This window comes from Lonchura striata, chromosome 15 (assembly GCF_046129695.1).
Source record: "Lonchura striata isolate bLonStr1 chromosome 15, bLonStr1.mat, whole genome shotgun sequence".
Lineage (NCBI taxonomy): Eukaryota > Metazoa > Chordata > Aves > Passeriformes > Estrildidae > Lonchura > Lonchura striata.
This window is the reverse complement of record NC_134617.1, coordinates 3,638,599-3,654,007: the sequence shown is the minus strand read 5'-3', so window position 1 is coordinate 3,654,007 and position 15,409 is coordinate 3,638,599. Positions and strand designations below refer to the sequence as shown.

Sequence of the window (15,409 nt, the reverse complement as noted above, 5' to 3'; positions counted from 1 at the left end):
CAGCTGCATTTCAGATGCCTCATCCTGCAGCCATAGCAGGCTCTGCAAAGTCATTTTTTTCCCCTTCACTTCATCCTTGACTGAGGATATAATGCTTCTGTTCATGGCAAGAGTGCAAAAATAAGAGTCCACCAAAGCAGGACTAAGTCCGTGCTTGTATCTGATCCTTTCAGTGCTCCTTTCCAGGTTAGTAACCAAGCTTTCCCAGAATGACTGTGGAATGGTTTTTGAGACAAACCTGACTATTCTGAAGCTGCTCAGGCAGCTCAAGTTGAGTAAAAAAGCCCCAGTGCTCTGCAGCATCCTGCACCTGAGCAGGGATGGAGCAGCACTAAAGCATCTGTCACCCACACAGCGATGGCTGCTGTTTGCAGTTTGGCAAGCAGAGCTTATAAGGTGCTTGGGGACTTCTTGACTGGGGAGGATGGACCAGATGCCCTCCAACTTTAACTATTCTGTCACTTCTTACTGTGGTGGGAAACAGAAACACACACCCATCCCTCTGTCTGCGCCCAAGCAGGCGCCCAGCTCGGTCCACTGTGCCTCGACACCACCTTTCAAGTCTCTTAGGGGAGGGGCACTTGAAACCTGGTATTTTTCTGCCTCTCTCCTAAGCCACAAAAAGTCAATGTTCCTTCTTGAATGTGCTTGTCTTCGCCTCATCACAGAATTGTTTAGGTTGGAAAAGACCTCTAAGATCATCAAGTCCAAGCATTACCATTGCCAAGGCCACCACTAAGCCATGTCCTGAAGCACCACATCTATGCATCTTATAAATATCTCTAGGGTCACTGACTCAATCACTTCCCTGAGCAGCTTCTTCCAGTGCTTGACAACCCCTTCTATGAATAAATTTTTCCTAACATCTGATCTAAAGCTCCCCTGGTGCAACTTGAGGCCATTTCCAATACAAAGCAGAAAAAAATCATCTAAGTAACACACACTCAGTAAGTAACCATGGAACAGCTGAAAAATAACTCCAAGGCACAGAAAACCATGCTGTCCCTGAGAAGGCTGCCCTATTTTTATAGTTATATTGCTTCATAAAACACCCCCTGAGCCTGGGGGATATTTAAACTCCAATGTCAGGCTTTTCCCATTTCCTGGCCCAGTTTTAGTGATTTATTCCATTATGTACTTTGACATGAAACCTACTGGTGAGTCCTGTGTGGAAACCTCCATCCTCTAACCCCTTTGGCTGCTTCCTTGGATGGCTCTGACTTAATCTCAACTTCGTGCCTCCTTGAATTCTTGTTTGCCTTTGGTGTCACCAGACAATGAGCTGCACAGAGGAGGCTTTAGCTGTGCCAAGATAATGCCACTGAGTTGGCTCTTGACAGCTTTACTGCAAAGGCTTGCAAAAGCCAGCAGTCAGAGCACAGTCCAAGTGAAAGGCTGCCAAAGTCCACAAGAAAAAAAAATATCCAGGTCTTATCCCTGAGGATAACCAAGTAACACTTAAACAGGAGTAAAACAGCATGTTCTGCAAAAACACCTGAGCAGAAAATGGCAAAAAGGTTATATAAACCAAAAGAACGTTTACTTTAGGACACAGACCCAAGAAAAGTACAATAAGCCATTGTTAGTTACAAATCATCCTGAAAATGGACACTAATGGCACAGAGGTACTGTGGCCTCTTTCCCTGGAACAATACCCCCAATACCTCCAAATCAGGAACATTTGCCTTCAGCCTATTCTTCTAGCCCAGCAATTCAAAGAGTGACTTTCCAAACTGATCCAAATAATTGTGTTATTCTCTGGTGAGCTACAATGGGACATTGAATCAGGGAGGCACTAACTGCAGTCCAGAAGAATCCCTGAAATATTAGACTTGCAATAGCTTTGGTGACCTCGTGTGGAGGCAATGGCTCAGCCAACAGATGAAGGGCAGCCCCAAGGACCCGCTGCCTCCCTGCCACCCACACAGACCACCACAATGACAATAATTATGTCACCGGGTCCTGAGCAACTTGGCTTCAAAAAAGAAGGCAAAATGACAATCAGGCAGAATTTTTTTCCTATGGCTTGTTATATATTTGGTTAAAACTGGTCACAAGTGAACCTCTGCATCTTTTTTTCCTTCCCAAATGACTTTAGAAAGCAGCTCAGTGATGCACCAGGGCTGTCCCATGCCTCAGGGGTGATCACAGCCCACCAGTCCTGGAGATATTCTGCATTAATAAATTAAGATACTTCATGAGTAGACACTTCTGCTGTCTGTCACTCATGAATGGAGCTCAAGATTCCCCTCCGGTAGATTATATCCTTAAACTGCACTTGACATTGTGGACAAATCCGGTGGAGGCAGGCTGGGATCCTCTTTCCTGGCCACAGCTGTTGTCTCTGCCATGGGACAGGCTCCACAGGCAGTGGGAATGAGCACAGGGAATCTCTTGCCCAGGCAGCCAACTCCCCTTCCTAGCCCAAGCAAAAAAGTGCTCTCCTCAAGAGCAAATCACCACCTACATCCTCAGCATTTCCCCGTGGAGGAGGTGGACCATGCTCTGGAGGTAAATGTCTCCTTGCGCTGACTGTAGAGAGGGACTCTGTGGCCAGGTCACACAGAGATGTCATGGTTTGAGAAGATTAACACTGACAAGAAGATTGAGGAGTAAGGAAAGGACTGAGAGCTCCAAGGGGAGCCCAGGTCCTCATCAGAGCAGGGCTGGCACTGACACATGGCAAGAAAATTCTATCCACATTAGCTGGTAGTGAAAAACATCAATAGAAAAACACATCCACCACTCAAAGTACTGTGACAGGGAAGAGATGAGGCAAAAGGGAAGAGATGTGGCATTGAGACAGAGGAATGTTGCCAAGTCAGTTTATTGAACAAGTGTTTCAGGAGCTAAGGAAACAAGGCGGACTGAAGGGATGTTACTAGGGAAGGTCAGCCCAGGGGAAGACACATGGAAGGGAGTTTGTCTTCTTGGGCTAAAGTCCAGCACAGACTTAGCATTCAGACATTTTCACGAGGTTGAGAGTTGCCCTGCTTTCCCTGGTGAGAGAAGGAGAGAGGAGAATTAGACATGGCTGATGCCCCTTTCCTCATTTCACTGGCCCAAGCATTGGCTTAGGGTTGATTGGAGATAAAGAACAGTCTCAAAACCCAAAATATCCCCTTTCATTATCCTCATTTGAGGAAAGATGAATGGTTTCATTCATTTGGTACAATCCAGTTGGTTTGGTGCAGCAATTTCCACACACTCTTGTGAGCTTGTGGAACAGATTGAGCACTGCTGAAAACCAATAAAATACTTTTAAAGCTGACAAACAGGGGGCCAGGTACAGATCACAGAAATGGGCCCTTCTCATTTTCCCTTACATTGCAAAAAACCTAGAGATGTCCAGTATATGCCCCAAGCAGTTATACAAAAAGGCACGATGAGACAGCCCTGCATTCACAGCAGGTCCAGGAATTGCTCATGAAAGGGAAGGTTTCACTCCTGTACGTACAGGTAGGCGTTGCAGAACATGCATCTGTTGCCGTAGGTTTGGCCATCAGAGCCACAGTGGGGCATGTACTCCATGGTGCAGATAGGAGAGACTTCTTTGGAGTCCTTGCAAAGGGCCTGCACACAGAAGATAGATATTGAGAACCTCTGGCCCAGAGCAATCTGCGAGCCCCCCAGCATAAGGAACAACACCCCACTGAGAAATTAAACCGGCTGTAACATCACCATAACCAACTCCAAGTGTCCTCCTGATGGCAGATGTGATCTTGTAATGCTTCTGCTCACTCTTATATTTATTCCTGCTTTATTACAGAGCAGTGGGATGGATGTTGGCTGGTTTATGAGCAGTGTGAAATTCCTAAGGGATCTCCTCAGGTGTGCACACCACCACCTCCTGATTTGTAGCCCAGAGCAGAACACAGTCCCCCAGGAGTGTAACAGACCCTGAATTTCACTCTTCATTCCCATCCTTTCCCACTCACCCTTGTAATATCCTCTTCACAGGGTCCGTTCTTTCTCTTGCCAAGGTTGGTCCTATGCTCCCTGGAGGAAGGAGAGATTGTTATTAACCACGACCTTCCCTGTTACAGCCAGAGAGCAAGAACAAACCTCACTCCCATAGGGTCAGAGAGATTTCCAGATCACCCAGCCCAGCTCTAACAAAAACCTGCCCTTACAGACCAGACACCATCCCCTGTTGGTGCAGCCCCTCTGTGGGGTTGAACACCCATATCAGACACCGAGCAGGGCAAGCAGGAAAACGGGGGCAGACAGACAGAATCCCTTCAGCACCAGGTTTCAGAGAGAGCCCTTGCGGATTACCTGGCTCCCACAGAGCCAAACTGTGAATGCCCCAGGGAGGCAGAGGAGCCCTTACATGTTGTGGGCACACAGGGTGCACTCGCTGGCGTAGGTGACACCGTCGGTGCCGCACACGGGGTTGTAGATCATGGTGCAGGCCATCAGCTCCCTGCCATCCTTCAGCGTGGTCCTGCGGTACTGGCTGCAGTTCAGCTGGGCAAAACAAGGACAGCAAAGGCTCTGCCACAGCTCTGCTCTGTGCAAGGCAGCCCCAGCACATCCCCCCTGCTAATGCCTCTGCCAGACCCTAAAAGGATCTGCCAGATGACAAATGGTGGTTATATATTAACTCGTTCTTCATGGAAAACTAGCAATTTCCTTTCACAGCCTTCCCTGGAGAAGGCTGAATCAAGGCTGGAAGGTAGACATTATTCACTGAGCTCTGCATTTATCACAGTGCCCCTATACCTTACCAAACCCACCAGGATATTACAAAAGGCAGTTCAGAAATAGTCTGTAAATCAAAATGGCACGATTTATGCACTTCCTGCAAGGGGGCTGAGGGTGACCAAGGTGTTTTTCAAGGCCCACAAGAATGGAGGGGAGATGTGCTGACAGGTCTTTTGTTGCAGTGGGACAGTTCCGAGTGTTGAGAGCTGCCAGCAGGACTGACAGCAGGGGAAGCTGATTTACGTCAGCCGAGGAACTGGCCTTGTGGTTTAGTACTCCCAGTTTCTCCAGTGTGAACTCTTCATTCCTGATTTATGTATCTCAACCGGTCCAAGCACAGAGCGTACTCAGGAAACAAAGGAATGACATTTCATAGTTTGTTTGTATAGAAATGAAATATCTGACTCGGGATGTTGACTCTTTCAAACACATGCTAATGAGGTGGCTTTGTTCTTCTACTCCCCAGTGAAAGTAAATGGTTTAGAACTGGCCAAATATAGTTAATCTGGTATTTTTACATGATTCATGTTAGCATATATTAGATTACATTGCATTTACCAAAAAAAAAAAAAAAAAAAAAAAAAAAAAAACAAAAAACCCAAAAACAACAAACCACCTACACCAAACCAAAAACCAAAGGTGGGTTTGAATCCCTTGATACTTTAGGTATCAGCATTCAAAACACAGGCAGTTTTCTAATCTTTGAAAAACATCCTTTTGTAAAACATAAGCATTGAGAGAGCACCAGGTTCCCTGGGCCCTCTGCATCCCCTGCCCATATTGCCAAAACATCCTGCAAAGTTCCTGCAGCAACTGTGACAGAGTGCTGTGGGAAGAGGATTCTCTGTGTAAAGCCTTTAATCATTGATCATCTACCTGTCTCATAACTCAGTCCTCACCTGTCCTCTCCTCTTTCTTTCCCTGATTGTGTGCAGGAAGTGCACAATGTTCCTGCTGATGGGAGGGTGACATTCACCCACAGAAGGAAGGGCAGCACAAGTGTGACCCCCGTGGAGGCTACACCACCCAAACCACCCAGTGTTTGCTCAGGTTGTGCAGTTGGCACCTGCTCAAACTCTTCCTTTCCTTCAGGCATCACTTACCTGGGGAACTTCTTCTATGCACCTTCCATCGTGCTTCTTGGCAACCTGGGTTCCATACTCCCTGGAAGAGAAAGCAGAGTTAAAAACGCTCAGGAAATGGCTCTGTGGGGCTCTCGGGGGGTGCCTGCAGGGCTCACATGTTGTGGGCACACAGGGCGCAGTCGTTGCTGTAGGTGACGCCGTCTGTCCCGCAGATCTCGCGCAGGATGTAGGGACAGGCTGCCATGGCCTCTCCGGATTTGGTCCCGCTCAGGTACGTGCTGCAGTCAACCTGGGCAGATAAAACAGCAGCGTTGGGTCAGTGGCCCCTCTGCACTCTGATCCTCTAGATTTTAGAGGTGTTTGTCAGGGGAAAATCAGAGGGGTTTTTAAGTTTAGACTTGCATTAGAAATGAATTATGTAATCGTAGTTCGGTGTTTTCTGCTAGCGGAGGGAACAGCTGGTAAAAGGGATTATTCTGCTAGAGCAGAACATACACAGAGATTTAAAACATAGAAATTTTAAATCCAGCATTCATAAAATCATAAAGATTAGAAAAGACTTCTAAAATCATCAAGCCCATCCATTAACCTAGAACCCCCATGTTCATCACCAGAACATATCCCCAAGTGCCACATCCACATTCCCTTTGAACAACTCCAAGGAATAGCAATCCTCTGGTCAGCCTATTCCAATTACTGATAAGACTTTCACTGAAGATTTTTTTTGTGCTAATTTCTAAACTAAACATCCTTTAACTCAGCCTGAGGAATCTGATTTAAAGTGTTTGACATTGAGTGCAGTTTGACATAGTTTACTATGTCAAGCTGCACCATCGCTTAAACTTGGATATTGTTTACTATAGCCAAGATTTTGTTTCAGCATTTCCAAGGGAAGCAAGAACTGTTTCACTAGCTTCTGTTGCAAAAATATTTACAATATATAGAATCTAATGCTTTAAATATTTGAGGATCAATAGACAAACACCTATTGGAAATCACTCTACATTAGCTAAGCATCACTGACACTTCACTGTCATTTTGCACAGTCTCCCCAGTGCACTGTCTCTTATTATCCATATTTCCCATGTGGTCCAAGAACAAATTAAAGCAAAGACCACATTTTAACGTGCCTTTTCTACAGAAAATATATTGCACTCCCTCGGGATGTATGAAATTATTTTTGGTGCTTCAGAGCTGCTCTGCATAAGCAGAATAAATGTGTTGAGATATTATCAGCATATATTGTTACTGTGCAGGATAATAAAGCTATTTCTGTACACATACCTGAGAGCAGATTTGTCCTGGCTGACCAGAGTACAAGGATTTTTTTAACCTGTCTAGTGCAATGGAAATCCTAGCACTGAATAAATACACAGACATCTAACACAGCTGTCTGCCTCCTCTCCTACTGTTCTAAAATGGGCTGCATGGTTCTTGGGCTGCCTCTGATGATTTCTGTTCAGAGATTGGCAGTACTGGGACATTTTGTTTCTGAAGTGCCAGCCTGTCCCCATCCTCTCTTTCCCTCCTGTACAGCACACTGGCAGCTGTGAGCAGCTGAGGAGAAGCACAGCATCAGCACGAGCCCTGTGCACCATCTCTGGGTGTCCTGAGCCCAGCCAGGGTCTCCCTGGAGACTGCAGAGAGAGTAGATGGTGCTTATTTAACAGCCAAAAGAACACTTACAGGAGTGCTTTCCTCCTTGCACCTTCCATCGTGGCTTTTCTTAACATCAGTCCCATGTTGTCTGAAAGGGAGAGGTTGGGGTCAGCACATTCACTCCCTGAGCCCTGGAACACCCAGGCACCACAGAAGGCAAACCAGACCCATAACCAATATATCTGATAAAGGAGACACCTGACTGCCTGATGAACCAGCTTCTCCCTGTCATTAGAAAGTGTAATTCTAAGTGGTAACAGACCAGTCAGGTCTCCTCATTGTGTACCATACAATAGCTCCATTCACTCTTTCTCCTGCCCAAATATCCCAGCCCTCACAGAGTGCTCAGGTTGAGAACTGGCTCTCCCACACTTCCCCAAGGAGCAAAAAGAACATCAGGGAACAAAATCCAGGTGACAAGGGCTTCAGGAGGTTGGAAGAGGAGCACAGATACGTTAGTACCAAAAGAAAAGCCACCTGGAGCACTAAGCCTGGCTTGCCACTCCAAAAGAGAGTCCTGTGTACCATACTTACACGTTGTGGGCACAGATGCTGCAGTCGTTGTCATAGGTGAACCCATCTGTGCCACACACTGGGTGCAGGATCCTGGGGCACCGGACCAGGTCTTTGCCACCCTTCACCTTCCTGGCTGGGAATTTCTTGCAGTCAAGCTACAAAAAAAGCATCAGCATCAAACTTGAGGAAAACCTTGATCTCCAATTAAAAAAAAATTCCATCATAACCTGCTGCCATGTCTCTAATGCTGGGATGCTGAGACAACACCAGTGCTACGACTCAGTTCTTACTAAACCAGGCTGAGTCAGCTCTGCCTGAGCCCTCTCACATGGGGGGAACTGCACAGCACTGCACAGTGTGAAGGGACAAATCCCTGGCTTAAGCACCTTGGTCAGTCCCAACTACAAGATATGTCAAAAAAGAAAAAAATTAAAACATGGCCCCTTTTTAATTGTGCAGTGAAAGAACTTGGACTTTGCATTTGAAGATCAAAGAAGATCAAAGCTGAATGATTCTCATATTTGTGTGTTAGCATGTCCTACACAGCAGCTGATACATTCAAATCAAAATTTCAGGTGTGCTCCACATTTCAGAATATGACCCCAACCCAAAAGCTGCTGTAGGTGTGAATTCACCATGAGGACTCTGTGCATAGCTCCCACCCAGCCCATCTGCCAGAGCTGCTGGGCAAAGATGGCCCAGAGGACACCTGCCTCAGGACAGGTGGGATTTGTCAGCACCCTCAATACGAGGAGCTGATAAGATTTAATAGACAGGTGGAGAAAGCCAGACCTCAGGCCAGCTCACTTTCAGAGTAGATGTCACCCAGGGAACCCTTCAGTTGATGCAGCTAGGAGGAGCTATATTGAACACTTACCTCAGCAGTCTTCTCTCTGCATTTTCCACTGTGCCTTTTGCCAACGTGGGTCTTCTTCTCCCTGGAAGAGGGAAACAAAACAAATACTTAACCTCTTGGTCAAAGTCATGTGCAAAATGAGGAAAACTGTGGCTTCAGACTCTTTAAAAAGTGTTAAGAATTACTACTTTACTCATAACCAAGCTCATCCCATCTTTACAATTTAAAGCAATATTGTCAATTGTTGCTTCCTCTTCCCAACCCAAAGACTCATCCAAGGAGATGCCTTATGACTCTTTGTGAGCACACGGAAGGCACCAGAAAGAAACTCAAGGCAAATCCAAAACCATCCCATTTCTAAGAGACTTGAAGGCACAGGCAGGAGCAGAAGTGCAGCAGGGCAGCTCTCAAGGCTGCCCAGCACTGCTGGGCACGCAGGAGGAGCACTCCGGGCACGGCACTCACGCGTTGTGGGCGCAGATCGCGCACTCGTTGTCGTAGGTGGTGCCATCTGTGCCACAAACGGGGTTCAGGTCCCTTGGACAGGCTACCAACGTTCTTCCATCTTTAGTGGCTTGAGATCGGTACCTGGTGCAGTCAACCTGGCAAAAAAAAAAGGACAAATCACTCTGGTGGAGCCCTTGCTAGGCAAGGAAAGTTGATTCAAAATCTTTTTGTTCTGTATGTCAGCCTCAAATTTTTCTGCAACAGGACAAAGCCTTGTTACACTGAAGCTAAACTTCCAATCAGAAATTAAACTTTGAATATTATCCTAGTTCTCCAGGAGTCAAGAAAAGGACTATCTTGGAGAAGAGATCCTTCGGACTTGAGAAAATGTATAAAATTTTTGGCCTCGTCTAATTTAAAAAAAAAAATGAATTTAGTAAGAAACATTTTTCAACAGCTGTAAATCTGAATAATACTGTTTAAGTTTGTGTTGGTTTTCTCCACACTTTTCCAGCTCTGAGATTACTTCTTCAGAGTCCCTGTAGTTCAGTACAGGATTTGAAAGGATAGGAAAGAATGGTTATCTATCTGTTGGAGAATGGACTTCCTACATCCCAGAATTTTAGCACTGAAATACAGAAACTTCTCCTTCTCAGGCATCAGACTGCTGGCCTCAGAAGAAATACAATAAACTATGCTCTATAAATATTTATGGTTAGTGCTCTTGTGAGTCTCACTACATCTGTGAATACAACCAGCATGGGAGTTTTCAAATCCCTGCTGCTGAGGGTGGAAACGCTTGTGGTCTCCAGAGAGAAAACTGCCAACCTGCACAGCGTGTTGGCAAGAGAAATCTTCTGTCCCTCCTCCTGGGGACACAACTCAGCTCCTCATATCCATCTCCTTCCTCTTTCCTCAGTTTGGTGTGGCAAGCATGGGGTGACCTCTCTGGAGCAGAGAGGATACCAAATCCACCACCACCACACAGGAGAGCAAATAATGGACTGGGACCCTTGCACACCTTGCCCTATGGACATCCTCCAGCTTCTAAAAGAAGTCTATGAGGTCTTCAGGATTTTATTAGCAGCCCTAAGAGATGGGTTTTTGACTTATATTGCACTTACAGCAACAGATTCCTTGCAGGGCCCATCATGCATTTTGGTAATGTTGGAGTCATGTTCTCTGAAAGGAAGAAAAGCTTTGGTCAGGGAGCATTGAGAATAACCTTCCCCATGACACTGAAGGCACTGGGACAGCAAAGCAGGGTCCCACCCTCCCCATGGGACACAAAACTGCCTGAATTCTCTGAATGTGCCCTGCAGATGGCAGCTGCTAATGTGCAGATATTCCCATCTCCCGTGGGAATGAAGTGCTAGGAGCAATTAGGTGTTACAAGCAACACTTTGATCTGCTCATGTCTCTGCTCTGGTTTTTTTTGTGATTCCCTTCATGAGCATAGACAAAAAAAAAAATGGGGAAGAAAGCTCAAGTAGGCTGAAGAATCATGAGAAGCCAGAAGCAAGGAGACCTGCAGAGACACCTGCCTTAAAACTGGTATTTTACAGAGGTGCTTCTGAGAGCCTGAACTTGTTGATTATCCAGAAGGGCGTTCCATGCTCAAGACTTACGCATTGTAGGCACAGATGCCACAGTCATTGTCATAAGTGAAGCTATCTGAGCCACAGACTGGTTTCAATATCCTTGGGCATGCTACCAGGACATGATCATCTCCTACAGTTTTACGGTAATTACTGCAATCAACCTGTAAAAATAGCAGGAATAGAGAGAAAAAAACCCACCTTTTTGATATAAAGATAAAACATGCTTATGTAGTCTTCTCACTCTCCCTCAGCCTTTGGGGACAAATCCAGCTTCAAACAAATTTCACTATCAAAAGTAGAAACTGGAAATTCTCTGGAAATTCTCCCCCAATGAAAAAAATCAAATGGGATATTAAGAAGCACTGTGATTTGGGTTTTGTGAGGTCCTTCATAGGATCCTACTGGAGGTATCCAGGTGATGAGATCCAACCTTCAGCCAACATATTATATTTACTTTATTCCCAATTAGACAGGTTTGAAGTCTGAAGTAGAAAATAACAGAGATGGTATCAGATAACCTATGAAAACCCTCTCAACTTTGGTTATCACCAGATTATGTTTTGGGCTATGCAGACCAGCTGTGCACACCCTGCCCCACTTCTGCGTGGTGTTTGAGTTGTCCCCATTACAGACTTTGTCTTACCACGACAGGTTTTGGGTCACATTCCCCATCGTGCTCCTTCTCCACGCTGGCGCTGTGCTCCCTGGAAGAAAGCAGACCTGTGTCAGGGATCAAAGAACAGCATCACCTCAGGGCTGGTGGCTTTGTCACCCAGCTGCAGGGGCACATGCTCCTCATCCCTGGGGTACAAAGCTGCCACCCCCAGCCAGACTCACGCGTTGTAGAGGCAGATCCCGCAGTCGTTGCTGTACGTGTTGCCATCGGTGCCACACACTGGTTTCAAGTCCCTTGGGCAAGCTACCCACGACCTCCCATCCTTGGTAATGCCACTGGAGTACTGGCTGCAATCAAGCTGTGGAAACAGCTCAGAATCAGCCCCGATTTTGGCTCCCTCACGGAATAAAACCCCCCAAGCATCCTCCCACCACCACCACGCCTGTAGCTGCTGCTGGGAGGCAAATTAGAGGCATTATTGGGAATCTGCTCAGGCAATCAGGAGGAGGGAATCTTCCCTACAGAAGTTTCTGATTATGCACTTCTGCCAGGGTCCAGGGAGGGAGGATGGCTGTGGGTGAGACAGTGCCTAATGAAGGCAGTGGTAATTGGGAGCCCCTGGGCTCTGCAGCGGATCCTTCCAGATCGTGCTGCACTCCGGAGAGCTCCAGGAGGCTCCTGGCTGCGTGGGAGGAACCTGCAGACAAATCCATGGCTCAGACCCTGCTGGTTTTCTCTCTGTGATATAGGTATAGAAACTTATGCAAGGAATTCTTTACGCCTTGCTGTATGGAAGCAATTATCAGAGTCACAGTGTTTGATGTTTTCGAGCATGTCATCCTAAGACAGTTCTCCTCACAAGGAGGAAAACTACTGCCTTTGGCTGGGAGTAACTAAATTATGTCTAAGAGTTAATATAATAACAGTGTACAATTACTTCTTGTTTTTTCACTTTATTTAATGAACCGAAAATATTGCAAAAAATGGGGATCTTTTGCTTTCTCGTGAAATTGGAAATGTCGTTCAACCATGCACTGGGAAATATTATTTTAACAGCAAAGACTTAATTAGATTTAACCCATGTGCTCATTGGGTAGCTACGTACTGCTTCTACTTTGCCAGAAGCCTGAACAGAACATAATAAATAGATCTGTGGCTCACCTGAACTCCAAAGGCAGTACCTGAAAGAAAAAAATGGAGACAGAAAAAACCCCACCATATTATTATCATGCAGAGAACACATATACATATATTATCACGAAACAAGCTAATTTGGTGATTAGTCAACACTAACTTATTTTGTTCAGGAAAATGTGGAGTTTTACATTATTCCAGTAAATGGCCTCTAGTAGGTATTAAAAGTTACTAAATAAAGCTTCATTGCATTTCTAAGGGATAAACCTTGTGAGAACACATATATTTATCCCTAAAATGTTACAGGTAAGTAATACAGGTACTTTCGATTCCATACTCTTGGATTTTAACCTCTCCTAAGAGACTTTTATGTTTGACTTTCAAAAGGTGGGACATGAATGCTTAAGATAATTATTGCCACCAGCACTGTCCGTCTCCAAATACATCATTCTCAGTTACCAGGAGTAGCACAGTTCAATGAGAGTTTAACCTAGAGGTTAAAGTTTGCATTTCTATTGCTCACATGGGTAATAATGCCATTTTTACAGTTTTATTTTGCCTTTATATGCAGGACTGCCACGTGCAAGGCCCTACCCTGCACTAGAACTGCTCCTACAAACCAAGAAGATAGCAGCTGTATGATGTTTGCTGAAACCTCAATCTTGAAACCTAATTTCCTTGCTGTGCTCTCTCAGGAAGGCTATTTCTTCATGGAACAAGGTTCTCCTCCATGTTGCAAGACCCAAAGGCTTTTACTGAAATGAACACTCAACTCTGACACAGCCAGATTGATCTTTGCAGTACCCCAGTGAATACTCACCCAAGCAGCAGCAAAGGGCAAGAGCTGCCCTGACCAAAAGTCCTGTCACCTTCATGGCAGCCAGGGACACCCCTCCAGTGCAGCCTGCCTGCTCTCTGTGCGGGAGAGGAAGATTGCAGGGAGGAGCAGGAATATATAACACACCACGCTATCAAGTGGTCCCACCTCATTAGGTAACGCTCCCAGCCTGTCATCACCACTCAAAGCCAAAAACGTGTTTACCCAGCTCTGGATGCCTGGCTAATGATTGATACAAGTGTGTGTGCCAGGAAGGGGATTTCGTGTGGCTCGGGGTGGGTGGGGACCGTGCCAGGACCCCTCTCCTCCCGCACGCTCTGCCCAGCCCTGCCCCTCGCACGGCTGCAGCACATCCCAGGCTCACATCTCCCCTCTGCCTCCCTAAATGCAATTAGGACTTTCTCCTCAGCTGTCATTTTCAACCGAGCTGCCAAGTGATAGCCGAACCCCCCGTTATTTAACCTCAGAGGGTGGTTTTGTACTCTTCACTGCTGTATTTCAGCCCGGTTTGAGCCCAGGCAATTTGAGCCCAGAAGGTCACCCTGTGCTCTGCAGGAGGAATCCTGCTCTTCTCATGTTTAAAAAACTCAGCAGTGCTCTGCTGTACGTGCCAACTTTTCCTATAATACAGCAAGGAGTAAAAATACTAAGTTTGGTCCTAAAAATCCATCTCTTTTGGCTGTTCACTGGAAACTATCATGGCACCTTCTGCTCATCTGCTACCACCTCCCCCATGGCCAATCCCTGACCCACCTTACTGAGCCTAAGTGACACCATCCCCCAGGGCAGCAGGCCAAATGCCTTTAGTATCTGCACAGACTAGATGTACTGTACTTCCTTTACCTAGGAAGTCAGCCAACTTTGCAAAGATTGGTATTAGCCCACGCATGGTTTGCTTCCTGAAAATTCACTGTGTACATTATCTCTTTATGCTTTATGTCTTTAGTTTTCTTCAAATATCTCCTTAAGGTTTGCCCACTATTCAGGTAATAGAACTTAGATTGGCCCTGAACGCTTTTTTTGTCCTTTACATAAGGAGATTTTTGGCAATTCTTTGGATTAATCTCAATTGTAGACTTCTCAGTTGGGAATCCTAAATTCTCCAAATCTCTCACTAACTTTTCATTTTTCAAATACTGTATTTGGTAATCAAAATCCTTGCTTGCAGATCTATTTTTTGACACAATTTAAACAGAGCGAGCTTGTGTTGAATCATCACAGTTTTATTTTCTAAGAGAAGGAAATTTCCAACATCTTTCTCACTTGAAAAGCAAATCCACAACAACACAATTTTAGGGATTACCTAGTGGAAAAATATTTGCTTTCATATCCAGGAGCTCTGCTAATATTAGTACTTTGCAGTGTGCATCTGCAAAACTAAAGCCCCTCCAAATGCCAATGTTTCCTGCTACGTTAGGAACACGAGGGATGTCCTTGTTCATACTCCTCACTTTCATTCCTTCCCCCTGGTGTTCTGCCCTGTGTTTCCTGACCTTTCCCTTATCTCATTTCCACCATGTGTCCAGGACTCCAGACCTTTGGATCGATGCAGATTTTGGCTGCAAGGAGCCCTTCTCATCCCAAGTACAATATCCATCTCCCAGGGCATATTCCAGCCAAGGCCAGGATCCATTAATGCTTCCCAGCAGTGGAAAATGATTCCTGACAACTTAATTGCCAGGCTCTGGAAAAGCTGTCATGGTCAAGCAAATTCCTGCCAATGTCCACAGCGATGACACCTGAACCCTATGGGAAAGGACATATTATTTGCAAACCAAATCTGCAGCTAAAGTGGATTGACTCAGCATGTTCTGTCAAGAGCAAAGTAATTCTCTTCCAACCAAGCTATTAAATTTGGGAAGTAGTTTGCAATAGGAGACAGAGTAAAGAGACAGAAGAGCAAACACCTGTCAAGGATCAAGAGAAGAAATTTGGATTTAGAAAACACTG

At 45.6% G+C, this 15,409-nt stretch overlaps 1 protein-coding gene across 1 annotated transcript; it reads right to left on the bottom strand.

The window, feature by feature from the left end:
• Positions 1 to 2,811: 2,811 nt before the first annotated feature.
• On the bottom strand, positions 2,812 to 13,574 carry LOC110470798 (ovoinhibitor). The gene is made up of 16 exons (XM_021530717.2): positions 13,442 to 13,574; positions 12,649 to 12,668; positions 11,709 to 11,845; positions 11,515 to 11,575; positions 10,899 to 11,032; positions 10,395 to 10,452; positions 9,289 to 9,425; positions 8,845 to 8,905; positions 7,986 to 8,122; positions 7,479 to 7,539; positions 5,948 to 6,081; positions 5,811 to 5,871; positions 4,334 to 4,470; positions 3,939 to 3,999; positions 3,458 to 3,573; positions 2,812 to 2,999 (listed from the first exon to the last, which is right to left on the bottom strand). The coding sequence occupies exons 1-16, from the start codon at positions 13,494 to 13,496 to the stop codon at positions 2,954 to 2,956; spliced, it is 1,416 nt and encodes a 471-aa protein (XP_021386392.1). The 5' UTR covers positions 13,497 to 13,574; the 3' UTR covers positions 2,812 to 2,953.
• Between the last annotated feature and the right edge of the window lie 1,835 nt (positions 13,575 to 15,409).